The 13,885-nt window shown below is 40.6% G+C and overlaps 1 protein-coding gene across 3 annotated transcripts in view; it reads left to right on the forward strand.

The window, feature by feature from the left end:
* Nucleotides 1–13,885, forward strand: part of LOC116736437 (anoctamin-4) — a 46,814-nt gene that overhangs the window by 25,483 nt on the left and 7,446 nt on the right. For 2 of the 3 annotated variants that reach the window (XM_032588881.1, XM_032588884.1), the window contains 16 exons: nucleotides 175–375; nucleotides 482–630; nucleotides 745–894; nucleotides 2,344–2,444; nucleotides 3,390–3,434; nucleotides 3,517–3,648; nucleotides 3,735–3,841; nucleotides 4,051–4,106; nucleotides 4,220–4,341; nucleotides 4,961–5,095; nucleotides 5,396–5,492; nucleotides 5,978–6,038; nucleotides 11,970–12,052; nucleotides 12,184–12,324; nucleotides 13,428–13,592; nucleotides 13,778–13,814. In XM_032588881.1, coding sequence (XP_032444772.1) covers nucleotides 175–375; nucleotides 482–630; nucleotides 745–894; nucleotides 2,344–2,444; nucleotides 3,390–3,434; nucleotides 3,517–3,648; nucleotides 3,735–3,841; nucleotides 4,051–4,106; nucleotides 4,220–4,341; nucleotides 4,961–5,095; nucleotides 5,396–5,492; nucleotides 5,978–6,038; nucleotides 11,970–12,052; nucleotides 12,184–12,324; nucleotides 13,428–13,592; nucleotides 13,778–13,814 — 1,782 coding nt within the window. The remainder of the gene's footprint in view (nucleotides 1–174; nucleotides 376–481; nucleotides 631–744; nucleotides 895–2,343; nucleotides 2,445–3,389; nucleotides 3,435–3,516; nucleotides 3,649–3,734; nucleotides 3,842–4,050; nucleotides 4,107–4,219; nucleotides 4,342–4,960; nucleotides 5,096–5,395; nucleotides 5,493–5,977; nucleotides 6,039–11,969; nucleotides 12,053–12,183; nucleotides 12,325–13,427; nucleotides 13,593–13,777; nucleotides 13,815–13,885) is intronic. The other variant, XM_032588883.1, reaches the window with a different exon arrangement.

Below are 13,885 nucleotides of genomic sequence, written 5' to 3' on the forward strand. Positions count from 1 at the left end.
CAAAGCAGAAATAACTCTAAACCTCTTTACATCAACAGAGGAAGCACATAACCCTCTAAAACAAAAGTCCGTTTCAGTTTGGTACTGCATCTCAGAGTGGACATGCTGCTTTTGCATCACCGCGAAGTGTGCAAAGACACAACTCACGAGTGAGTTTCCTCTGCGTTTCTGCAGATGTGAGTTTATCTCTACATGGATCTGAGCCCAAGCAGCAGAGCCCGCACCGACACAGAGAGCTGCAGCGGCCCTCGGCCTCTGGCTACCAGCCAGCCGGCAGACCCCTCGCTTTCCGGTACCGAGAGAGGGACGGCGTCATGGAGGAGTCGTCGGCCGAAACCCTGGACTCCAGCACTCAGGGCGACGTGCCTCCACTGGGTGGGACTTTTGAAGGCGTATCTAGTTTTATTTTATTTTATTATTTTTTTTCTCTCTCTCTCTCTCCAGATAATTTAGTTTATTTTCTCACTCGTCTTTGCGTTAGCCGTGAAGGACGTCCAGGTGGTGCTGCAGAAAGAAAGGTCAGACGGCATCAGCACCCCGTCCAGAGACGACGACTCCACCCTCCAGAACCCGGGAACTCACAGCAGCATCCTGGATGACAACAGCAAGTCGCAGTCAGCCGTCCCGCAGGTAGACTAAGAAAAAGATAAACCTAGAAAACACAAAAAAGCAGCATTCAAATTGATGATTTCATTTTATAAAAGAAAAATACTATCCAACTTCTCTCTGACTGTTTGTCCACAGAGGAGGAACAAATCGACTGGTCTTTGCTTCGGGGACGGAAAAAGTCTCATAGACTACATCCTGGTTTACAGGAAGTCCAGCTCCCAGTCCGAGAAGAGGGAGATGTTTGAAAGGAACATCCGCGCCGAGGGGCTACGCATGGAAAAGGAGGTAAGGAAAGACGAAAAACATATGTGCCACGTGACTAGAGCTTAACGAGTTGTATCTTTTTTGTAAATATTTAGCTTGCTAATAGGTATTAAGGTTGAGGTTGTGGTCATAGTGTGATATTTATAAAACCCTTGTTCAAAACTGGAAGTGCCCTGGATTCACCTTTACTGATGTAGGCTGTGACAATAATACGGAAGAAGGATGGCCCAAAAACACGTTCTCCCGGATGTGCTATGGCAGTTAAAGTTTAAGCACTTATTTGGCATGGTGGCGAAACATGAAACTGTTGCTGCGCAAGTTACTCAACAGGTTGTTGCTTGGTAACCAAAGAGTGAGTTAGTTACTAGACGCCACCAACCTAGCTTCGCTCGCTGTCAGAGATATTAAGAATGTTGTGAATATTGAATATTCTATCAGACATACTGTATACTTTATTGATATTGATCACGTGTCTTACCGCGATATACAGTATATTGTTATTGATTTATTATCCAGCCCTAGATCCTAGTGCAAAAACCTTAATAGACTCACAAGCTCCTATACCAAGACACAGGAGCTTGTTTTAAGTCAAGAAATTTTTTCAAATATTAGAAGTTAAAATGTCTGGTGGCAGAATATTTCACTTATAAGTAGTGCTTTTTCATCAATATTACAGAATTAATGACTTGCATATCATGCTGAAAAGTTACTCATAAGTTAGTTTTGTTTTATTTCAAGATATTTGCTTCAGAAAGTAGATCAAAAATACTTGATAAGATTTTGTGTTTTTAGAGCGTGGTTACTCTTTGCCAGACAAAATGATTTTTATAGTAACTGAGAAGTGGTTTATGAAGGATCTTTGTCTGTTTTATGACATAGAGAGGAACGTTAGCCTGTTCCTCTCTTCAGCTCTTAGTATAGAGGGACAGGGTGCTATCTCCGCCTACACACCCAGAATCTTATTAAGGTCTTATAAAATTGTGTTCTGTCTTAATTTGGTTTCATAACACATTCAGTCTTACCAATGTAAATCTTAAAACGCTCAGTGCTTTAGTGCCAGCTTTGAAATCGCAGGATAAGAACTCTACTCCCACCTCAGAATCAAGAGATTTGATGATGCTGTTGTGAAATCGTCTCTTGGAATTGTGAAATTTCTGGATCATCTCTGATCTTTCAACCCCGTCTTTGATGTAGCAGCGCCCGCGTCCTGATTGGAGCATCTAGAGAACGATCAATGAAACTCTTTCAGCTCTCGGCCGTGGGTGTTTCTTTCACGGAGTCATTCGGTTATTTTTAGATCTCCTACTAGTCGTTTGCCGATCATGGGTGTTTTTAAACGAAACACCCACGCTCCTGGAACGTACGGAGAGTTAAGGATGCTGATGCCGAGCGGCCTGAGGAAAGTAGTGGTCCGCGGTTACTGAACCTGTTTTGCTTTGTGTGTGTTTGTGTGTTTGCTGTTCTGCGCAGGCCTCTTTAACAAACAGCGATGTGATCTTCCTGAAGCTGCATGCGCCGTGGGATGTTCTCTGCCGCTATGCGGAGCTCATGAACATCCGCATGCCATTCAGGTGAGAGTTTTCAGACTTATGCAGTCATTCGTCTGTGAAAAACGACAGCATTTGGACATGGCTTACATCTTCACTGGGGCATCCATATTAATGTGATAAACTATAACAGTTCTTTGATCCTGATTTTTTATTTTTGTTATTTTTTTCACAATGATTGTAAATCTAAATGTTTGCCCTGAAAATCTTGTTTTTGGGATTTTAATGGAACTTAGAACTCATCTTGTTCAAGTCGATTTTTCTGGTTACAAAACATACTGAGTCAGGTTTTTAGGCCTCCTTGTTCACATATTTTCAAATCTGTCCCCAAAGTTTCTATTAGCCTAATATTTGGGCTGATGGTGGCTCCAAAATTTGACTTTGTTCTCCTTAAGCTACTTGGTATCGAATTGGGTGGTCCAGCAAAACACCCAGACAACATAAAACTGCCACTCCTACAGTACGCAAGCTGGTTAGCTTCTTCCTTTTCTTGCTAGCATCTTATTTTTCTTGCTAGCATCTGTTTTTCTTGCTATCTTCCTCCTTTTTTGCCAGCATCTTATTTTTCTTGCTAGCTTCTTTCTTTTCTTGCCAGCATCTTATTTTTCTTGCTAGCTTCTTTCTTTTCTTGCTAGCGTCTTACTTTTCTTGCTATCTTCCTCCTTTTTTTCCCAGCATCTTATTTTTCTTGCTATCTTCCTCCTTTTTTTCCCAGCATCTTATTTTTCATGCTAGCTTCTTCCTCTTCTTACTAGCATCTTTTTTTCTTGCTTGCTTCTTTCTTTTATTGCTAGCATCTTTTTTAGTATTACTAAATCTCAGTAAGGAAAAAAAAAGAGGTTGTATGCTTTTTTCATACACGTCATCAGTCACATACTGTAGCCGTATGCGTCCATAATTACAGAACTTAATACCATTTTTTCCCTGAGCTCAACATTTTCTAAACCTTTGATCGTCAATCTTTGCCAGGAGGAAGGTCTTTTACATGCACAGACGACACAAGTTTTTGAGCAGGTTAGTGTGGAAGTTTTCAGAATCTGCCCGCAAACTTCCAACTCAATAAGTCTGGTGGTTTTAAACGAAACTTCTCTTCCAGGATGGAGAAGCGCATCAACAAGTTTCGGGGATGGCTCCCCCGCAAGCCTATGAAGTTTGATAACGACACTCTGCCCTACTTGGAGGAGAACGAAAGCTTCACGGCTCCCTTCAGTCGATCGAGGATCCATCAGTGAGATTTTTCATTTCAACTTCATCTCTTCTCTTGTGGTTTTGAAATCTTTTACATGTGCTTCTCACTCCCCCTTTTCCTTCCAGTTTCATCATCCACAACAAAGACACGTTTTTCAACAACGCCACCAGAAGCCGGGTCGTCCACCACATCCTTCAACGGGTCAAATATGAGGAGGGGAAAAACAAGATGGGTGAGTTTTCTCTGGATATTCAAAAGTCAACTTTTTTTTCTACTTTTAAAACTCGGGAAATGTTCCAAAGTCAAAAGTTTTCCACTTTTGAAACTTAGAAATTTTTTCTAGAATTTTTTTTTAGGTGGGAATTTGTTCTTCATCCTAAGTTTCCGTGGATATGAGGCCTAACTTAACGTCCTTACCAACTGTTTTCTCTCACGTTGCAGGACTGAATCGTCTTCTGACCAACACCTCGTACGAGGCAGCGTTCCCTATTCACGAGGTAATCACATCCGCCTTCCTTTGCGGCTCTTGTTGTCGCTCTCTTCCACCGCCTGTTTTCAGGTCTTTGCCGTTCAGCATGTTCAGGATTTTCTTGTGTTTGAACCGCACCAGGGTAGCTACCACAGCAAAAACTCCATCCGGACCCACGGAGCAGAGAACCAGAGGCACCTCCTGTATGAATGCTGGGCTTGGTGGGGGGTCTGGTACAAGTACCAGCCGCTGGACCTCATCAGGTGAGCAGACAGCTATGTTTCATATTGCATTTAAAAGAAAGAGATGCAACAATACAGTGCAACCCATATTTGGGCTAATTTTTGATCTTAACCCCAGGTCTGTGCAACAACTGAAATTTGATGAAACCCAAACAATACTTTAGTACAATCAATTTGCTGGAAAGAAATGTACATTCGTTTTAGATTAATCTCCGAAATTTTCTAGAAAAAACTTGGAAATTTTTGAGTTTGAAAAATCCAAAAGATAGTTTTGAAAAAAAAAAACAAAAAAACATCAGAAATTTGAGATTCTTGGAAATTTTGTAGAAAAAACTTGAAAATGTCTGAGTTTCAAAAGTCGAACATTTTTGACTTTTGGGAGTTTTCTGGATTACAATAACATTTTTTTTTTTCACTTTTAAAACTCAAAAAGGAAAGAAAAAAAAATCCATGGTTTTTTCTAAAAACATTTCTGAGGTTTTTTTGAAGCAAATTTTCAACTTTTCAAACTCAGAAAATGCCTTGCTGTTTCACAATCCCTGAGATTTTAGACAGAAATTTCCATCTTATTCTTTCTTTTTGATCTGCTGTGGCCCTAATGCACCGTCGTACTTCTTAACATCCTCTGCTGTTGTTTCAGGAGGTATTTTGGCGAGAAGATCGGTCTTTACTTCGCTTGGCTCGGCTGGTACACGGGGATGCTGTTCCCTGCGGCCGTGGTCGGGCTCTTTGTGTTTCTCTACGGGGTTTTCACACTGGAGCACTGCTCGGTCAGGTAAACACTCAAATGCTGCTTTTCTTTCTATGAACAATGCCTTGTAAGTTGTTCACATTTTTGTTGGTAGACCAAGACAAAGTAACTCTTCTTGGAAAACCTATTTTTTGACATTTTCGTGCAAATAAAACCTTAAAAGCGTGGCTCACATGGATTCTTCCTGAGCTTAAACTTTGTAGAGTCACTTGCAACTCCAGCTGTACGTCTACTTTTTAAGTACATTTTAGCCCCTCCTACTCCCATGTGTGACATGAAGACTTTGTAAAGGACAAGGTTAATTTGGTGTTTGCTTTTCTCCAGTAAAGAAATCTGCCAGGCCACCGACACCATCATGTGTCCCATATGCGACCAGTACTGCCCCTACCTGAGGCTGTCAGACAGCTGCATCTACGCAAAGGTACGCCCACTGCAGAGCGCTTCCTGCAGCAACCTGCACAACAACCAGGGGAATAAATGTGGTACTTTAACTAGGCCTGTCGCAATAAGCAATAAACCAGTTAATCACATGAGAAATTGGAATGAACTCAATCATTTGCACGATTTATCGTTTTTCCTTTTTTTCTCTCCCCATTTCTACCAAATAGTGATTCTTTTTTTTTTTTTTACCACTTTTTGAACTTGTAAAAACAGATTAAGTTAACTTTCGTTTTCATCTAAGTTGTAAGAAAGTTTGAGTTATTGTTCTGTCTATAAGCCGTAATGCTCCACTTATGAAAAAAAAATCTGTTAGTTACCTTGTAACTCAATCAATTATTCAGGTTTTTCAGCCATCCGATTGGTGCAAAGTGTGATTCTACCCATTCAGCTTTCAAGTGCTTCAGGAAGCACTGATCATTCATGCATTTGTTTGACAGTAAAACAAAGCCCTGTCTGTATTTTTAGGTCACCCATCTCTTTGACAATGGAGCGACTGTTTTCTTTGCCGTTTTCATGGCGGTGTGGGGTGAGTCCCTGTTAAACTGCTCCCCAACATTCCCAGTGTCTTGTGTTCTCGTCTTGTCACCCGGGTTTAGCGTCACCATCACGCTATCGGCTCAGTTAAAGATGAAATTCAAAACTTCAAGCTGAACTGCAGTGTTAGTGTTAGGGAAATGCATTGTCCGCCTTTCAGGGTTTTTGCCGTTTTATTATTATTTTTTTTTTGTGATGCGGATATGTTTCAGTACATCAGACAAAGAACACCTGCGTAAATACACGGAGCTGTTTTTCTCAATAAGATGGTTTCATTCATTTAGGAAAAGAGGCTATCTGGGCAAAATTTGCCACAGGAGCTTTGTGTTGCAGTCTCGTTTTACTACATCGATTGTAACGTTTTCCGTGAAACTGAGATGGAAACAATTTCATCGCCGTCACCCCGAAACGTGACAAGTCGTGGCTGTTCCGTCTTAAATTGACGTGCGATACGGTGTCAGTGCAAATCTATCTTAAGGTGAGGATTATACGCTTAAGCCGCAGCTCAAAAGAGACGTCGTTTACCTCAAATCGCACGTTAGGTTTCTCATTGGTCGAGAGTGCAGTCTTGTATCTCCTCTGCCCAATCAGACGTTGTTGTTTTTTGTTTATTTTTAAATCTTGTTCACTGTTGGAATGGGAAACACAGCAAGGTTTGGGACGAGGATATTGATTCACTCACAGAGGAGACAGTTGGACAGAGACTGGGATCAACATGATGTGAGATTAAATCAAAATGCTGGTTTTGAATGGCAGAAAACTAATATTAGGCTACAAGATTATGAAAACTGATGAAAAAATTAAAATATAAAAAACGAATCTTAATAACTGTTCATTTTAGTCTCTATTACCTTTTTGGTTACCTGGAAATAATCCTGTAGATTGCAGGACAGGAGACATGCATTCTGAATCCGTTTTTCATCAATCCATATTTTTTTTTTCTCAGTTATTTCCTACACTGGTCATTAATGACATGTTCTTTGCATCGAAAGCATGCATCACCATAAAATACCTCGGCAAATCCCATCTTTTGGATGTAAAATAAGAACACAGACACATATTTATGAGCAAAATTGCAGCAAAGAAGTACAAAAGGATAAGATTAAGTCATGTTTAATACTTTGCATAGCCAATGTGGGTAAATTATAATAAGCATCTAATACTCACTCTGTGATTAAAAAAAAAAATCGGACTAAATTCTTGTCTGTACTTTTTTTTTGTCAAAATCTTAAAAAAAAAAAAATTTAAGCATTCTTTGAATAATACTTCTACGACCTCGTTTTCTTTATTTCAGTTTGTGAAAGTTGGCAACGCTAGCTGCTAGCTCTGGCTAACGGTTAGCTAACCGCAGCCTGTTTACAGTGGCTGAAAGTCATTTATATCAATTCCGTCACAGTTTCTTTTTTTTTGTTGTTGTTGTGTTTTTATTTCTGCAGGGCACAAAATCGATGAAACCAGATTTTCACAATTAGCCAAAAACATTTTTATTAGCTAATTCTTCCAACATGACAGGCTAAAAGGCTCTTCAAAATAAGAGCCATGATAAATCATGTTGCGATGTAAAGAATCATAACAATTTCTACCATTAATTTCGCCAGATGAAGTCACACGGAAAATGTTGTAGTGTTTTAATATTTATGGACAATTTAAATCATTTTTAGCTTTAATCATGTTTAACCTTCTTTAAAAGACTTGTTTGTTGTTTGAAATGCCACTTTGTGTCGATTTTTCTTAATATACAATGCATATTTGCATCAGTCTCATATCAAAAGAAGACAGAATGACTAAATCACAGCAAATTGAAATGTAAAAAAAAAAAAGAAAAAGTTATTTCATAACTGCTGTACAAGGTCCCAGGGTATAGATGGTGAGTGTGCAAAATCCTCTGGATCTTTGTAGTTTTCTATTGCGCGGGGTGTGCAATGTGATGTACCATCAGAAGAATCACTGTAGAGCAAATAGGAGTTCTGTTCATAACCCTCAGGGTAATAGTGTGGGAGCCCTAAAGGGACACAAATAAGAAAAAAGTTAATTTTATATCCTGAAAAAGTGCAAATGAAAGCTGACTGCGGACGAATAAATACAAGATTTTTATATCTGTCCTCTAAGAAGTGCTGAGGAGTTTAAGAAAAAATTTGACTAATTATAAGTCAGAAAAACATTCACATATGGTTCATACACAAAGATTTCAATATACTTTAATGTTTCTTTTGTGGCAGACCTACGGAAAATAGTAGGTTTCAGAATAAGAGTGACTGAATAAAAATAAATGCTGGATTCTATATTGGAAGCAATTATGTATCACAGTTAGGTCTGTCACAAAAGAAATCCCAACAAAATGTGGTCGGTTGCTTTCTATCTACTCAGGATGAGCGTCTGGCGTCTGTCTGCAGCCCTTCTGTGTGCATGTTGGATCAAACACGGAACCACTGCAGCAAAATCACTCACCGCTGAGCTTGTGAACAGAGTCTGGTTGTTGGAGAGCCTCCTGAACTCTTCGCTCAAGCCTCCAACATCTCAGCATGAAGAGCAGGACGCAGCACAGCTGCAGGGCAAAGGTCAACACGCCCAGCGCTATGATGGTGCTGTTGCCTGTTGAGGGGGAGGAGCAGAGAACAGGCAGACGGATTTACACTGCACACCATTTTCAGTATTTTCGGGACATACAAGTGATACGTTGCTGTGGCAACTGTGTCCTAATAATCTACGCATGCGGACGTTGTCCTCGTCCCAAAGGAAAGCCTGGCTCTCAGTTCTCATTCATCCCAAAGCCGTTCTGTGGAGATAAAATCTGGATTTTCCCACACCAAACTCGTAAATCCATGTCTCTGTTGACCTTGTGCTTTGCTGCGCGGCCTTGTTGGAACATTGGCATCACCAAAGTGAACCCGACTCCTGAAAAACAGCCAAACACCACAGTGACTTACACTTGACACAATACAGGGGGAGACAAGTGCTGTTCCCCTGGCAACGGCCTGACAAAGACATCGAACACGTCTCTGCTCTTTGCGTCACAGCGTCGGACACTTTGCATGAGAATCAGAGATTAAAAGGTTTGGAGTCGGCTGCTGGGCCATGGAAACCCATTCCATGAAGCTCTCTATGCGCTGTTCTTGAGCGAATCTGAAGGCAACACCACATTTTTGAGGTCTGCTGAAGGTACCCGACCACCTCTCTGGGATTTTACGTAGCCTACAATAGGGGTTCCCATATCTTCCATGCCGCGGCGCCCAAAAGAGCATGAACCAATGGCAATGCTAACCACAGATAATGCTACAATGTAAAGAAACATCAACTTTTAGAATGCTTATTTTTAAATTCACTATTCAATAATAATTGCATTCCTTTAGCATAAATGTTGCCTCATACCTGAATACAGATCCTGTTGAACACGTTTGTGATTTGAACAAAAACAATGAGAAGAAATGACTTATATCCCGTCTGTATCTTGGTCTTATGAACCCATAAGTTGGATGTGTTACTTTAAACCAAGAGTAAAATTATCCACTTCCAGTAGAGGTGATCAAATGTGATCCAGACTCATTATAAGGTGTAAAATAGCCCTTTAGCACCAACTAGGTCCAACATTAGCATTAGTGGCTAACAAGTTACCAGTCCTGGTGTTCTCACAGAGCTTAGAAATTATTATAATCTTGTCCATTCTTCTTTTTCTGTGGTTACTACAACTGTGACCATCGAAAGAAACAGAACAGCTCAAAAACTACTTCCCTCTGACTTAAAAACAAGAGTCAGATATAGATGGAGGTCACCATCAGATTCTGGTCCCTTAAAAAATAACATGCACTTACAGTCGAGACATTCCATTTTAATCTCACCAGGTTCTAGATGTGACTGCTGCGCTAGTCAAACAGTAAAACAAGATATTCAGCTTTTAGGAGATGATTGAAAATGGTCCAGTACCGACTGATGATGCAGCGACTTCCCTGAAAGCGATGTCTGTCTGTACGACGGCTAGCGTCAGGTTCTGGTTCTGAATGAATCCCATCCCGCCGCTTCCCTTCTTCTCCAACGGCCGACCTGATGCCAAAAAAAAATCATGTTTACATGGCTAAAAGTTTATTTTATTTGAAATTTAATTTACCAAAATATCTATCAATAGCAAACCTGTGAAGTTCTGCAATACTATGAGCTGCTAGGTCAGAGGTCAGAAAACTATACATTTTTACTCTTATTCATGATAAATCAAATTTGTCTAGAGCTGTAAAAAGCTGCATGACCCTTTGTGAACTATAGTTAAATTAAAGAACTCAAACTTTATCACTGATTTTCGACTTTAGAACAAAGAACTAAACCTTTAGAAGAAGACAAAACTACATCCTTGACTGAAACATTTCAAATTTGTGGGAATCTCGTGAGGATGGAAGCAGATCGATGCTGGCTAAGAAGTTCCGAAAAACAATCATTAATCTGAGCGACAGGCAGAGAACGGCTTCTGCAAACAAGTAGGTTTTGGTTCCATTGTGCAGAATACATTTGGATTCAAACAGTTGCTGCCATCTTACAGGGAGATGAGTTTAAAGTAAAAAAGAACAATTCCAAACTGCAACTTACAGATACTATGCGTAGACTCAAAACGTCTGATGAATCTGAGATGAGAGAAGTTTTGCAGCAGCTCTTTAAAGGGAAAACTCAGACGGGAAAGCGTGCCGACCTCGCAGCTCTTCTGCTGTCCCGACGGATGTAGTTTGGGTTCACTAGCGACGGAGAATGCGCTCAAATCCCTTCATTATGGCCCTCTCGGTATGGGCTCCCTGCCGGCTCCCAGTGGAGAGCTGGGCCCTTCCCAGACAGCTGAGCCTTTCACTTTCAAAACATCCCACTCCTCTGAGGGCTGATCGCGGACCTGGACGTGGCAGAGGGACAGAGCGCAGACGAGAGGAGGGTAGAGACTGTGAGAATAAAGGGCAGTGATTAGAGCAGAGGAGAAGGTAAACATGTTCAATGAGTAAGCTATCCACAGGACTTTGATCAGAGACACACCACCCAACCTCTGTCTCAGGACTTTCTCTGGGAATGACCTCCACTTTATAGTTTAAATGATTTAATCAGGCTTTTAAAATGCAAACCTAATCATGTTCTTCAGGATTGGTTTAAGGCAAACTGAGTAGACCCAGATCTCGCTAAACTTGACGCGGGCAGGAAATTCCCAGGTTCGGTTTTGAAAGTTTGCTGCTTTGCTGAAAAAAGGAGCAGCTGAGTCCAGAAATGTTGCCTCGGAGTTTTGCGGATGACCTCCGAGTCCGTGAGGTCGGGAAAACCTCCACGCCGGTTCCAAGTCCGGTTTCAAGTCTGGACCTGAGCGGTTAACATGTCCCTCACTCTGAAGAAACATACTGGAAAAAACGGTACATTTGTAGCACAGTTGATGTGAAACAACAACAGAAGATTTTCTGAAATAAAGACTGAATTAATATTTACTGTGTTGACCATTGAGCACACCAATCACCAGACAGTTTCATTAGTCGCGCTTGTTTCCATTTCAATTGCCCAAAAATTTACCAGCAATCATAATTAAAGCTGTGCATACAAGTAGAACATTTTTAGACATTTGTCACCTATAAAGAAATAAATATGGTTGTAGGATAAAAGAATTGTTATTTGCTTACTTTTTGTTGATGGGTTGCTGCAGCAGAATTGAACTGTAGATCGCATGAGGTCCTGGTTTCAAAGCAGATGAGGTGCAACAATAATTAAGAGACAAAAATTAAATAAAAGGGGAAAAAATGCAGAAGAGACAACCAGAACCACAGTAATCTTGACAAATACATTGATTATCACTTTAAAAAGAGAAGACAATTAAATAAATTTGCCTGCTTTGCTCATTTATTTATTCCTAAAAAAATGACAAAGAAAAACACGCAACGAGAATAATGAACTAAACGATTTTTTTCTCTCCCTCCAGCAACAGTCTTCCTGGAGTTCTGGAAAAGACGAAGAGCTGTCTTGGCGTACGACTGGGACCTCATAGACTGGGAGGAGGAAGAGGTAAAGGATTTTACTCCCGTCTTTGTCCTCTGGGTTGATTTGCTGCGCGTCTAAAGACTCTCGCTATGCGGTTTCTGCGTTCTTTTTGTGCGTGAAGTGGTGCGCGAACTCCCCTGTTTCTGGTCATTCAGGATGAAATCAGACCCCAGTTTGAGGCCAAATACTCCAAGAAGGAGCGGATGAACCCCATATCTGGAAAGCCCGAGCCCTACCAGGCCTTCACCGACAAGTACAGCCGCCTTCTCGTCTCATCGTCTGGAATATTCTTCATGGTGGGTCTATAAGACGTCGATTAAATGTGAATATAAGTTGAACTTCTTAATTTTCCCACTTGTTTATTCAAATGTTTTAGACACAGGCTCTCCGTCACCTAATTTATATGTATATTTTTAAATCTCTTTTAGTTTTCGTAAGATTAGGACAAAGTACCTTCTCATTTGTTAAATGTAATCTTTAAAATTGTACTAAATACATCTTCTTTTTACAGGTAATTTCATATTTTAAGCTAACATTTGGACCGTAAACAACTTTTGCTTCTGAATTTGAAAAGAAAGCTGGAGCAATTAATTATCATAACATCACAACAATGTTGAAAGAGCCAAACAGAAGCAGCTGCTACATCAGGGAACATATATTATTCACTGGATATTTTTCCTCCATTTTGAGAAAAATCTGCATCTACATGTCAAAAATGGCTGTAATGCTGAAGCATCGTTGGGCTAAAAGCCACGTCTCCATGGGAACTGTTTACCATTTCCTCCCAGTTATTACCTTCTATGTGTTACATTTATGTTTGACGGAAACAGAATCAGGATGCCGTGAGTCAGACTTTTGGGAATAAAAATGTAACAATTTATTATTGTTGTGAACAATAAACAGTGTGTGAAAGTGGGTCAGCACCTGCAGGCTTTTCAATATTCTACAATTGTGCAGTAGGCATGCAGTTTCCTTAAATACTGCTCCTTTTTTTCTAAAGGAGAAGCCTTATGTAAAGCTTTAGGTCATGCTCCAATATTATTCCCTCATCAAAACATACCTTCATTCTTTCATGTATGTTTGAAAAAAAATCCTCTCATCTCCTATGGCAACCATTCAGCTGTGCAAAACGCCTGGGTGGACATAGCCCCGCCCTCCGAGACGAAGCTCCTGCAGTTTAGGAGCTTGGAGCTAACAGTCGGTCTCTTTGTATTCAGAGGTTGTATTTTTAGTGTTTAGCTGGAGTTCCAAGTGAGAAAGTTGGAGCTCGTGAAGCAGCCAAAGGTTTAGCATCCAAAATCCGTCTTTTTTTTTTTTTTTTTTTTTTTGCTGTAGCTTAGTAAAAACTTAGCAGCTTTTCTCTCACACAGCGTGTTTTTGTGTCCCGCCGATCTCCCAGATACTGGTGGTGATCGCAGCCGTGTTTGGCATCGTGATCTACCGCGTGATCACGGTCAGCACCTTCGCCGCCTTCGGCTGGGCACTCATCAGGAACAACTCTCAGGTGGCAACTACAGGCACGGCAGTCTGCATCAACTTCTGCGTCATCATGCTCCTCAACGTGGTGAGTCAGTCGCTCGCCGCTAACTTTCTGCAGACAAGAAGCAAAACGTTTTGTCTGCTTGATGGAACCCTTTCTGCGTACAGTGTTCTGCAAAAGCACTCATAGCCAGTAATCTTTTTTCATTTTTTGTCACATATGTTAGGTGACAGACAGACTGATGTACTGAGTTCCTATTTTTTTCACAGCTTTATGAAAAAGTTGCCCTTTTCCTCACAAATTTAGGTGAGTGGACTTTAAGACATGTTTAAGTCTTACAATGTCATTAACACAGCACCTTTTCTGTACATTTCAAA

This window comes from Xiphophorus hellerii, chromosome 17, assembly GCF_003331165.1.
Source record: "Xiphophorus hellerii strain 12219 chromosome 17, Xiphophorus_hellerii-4.1, whole genome shotgun sequence".
In the NCBI taxonomy this organism is placed as follows: domain Eukaryota; kingdom Metazoa; phylum Chordata; class Actinopteri; order Cyprinodontiformes; family Poeciliidae; genus Xiphophorus; species Xiphophorus hellerii.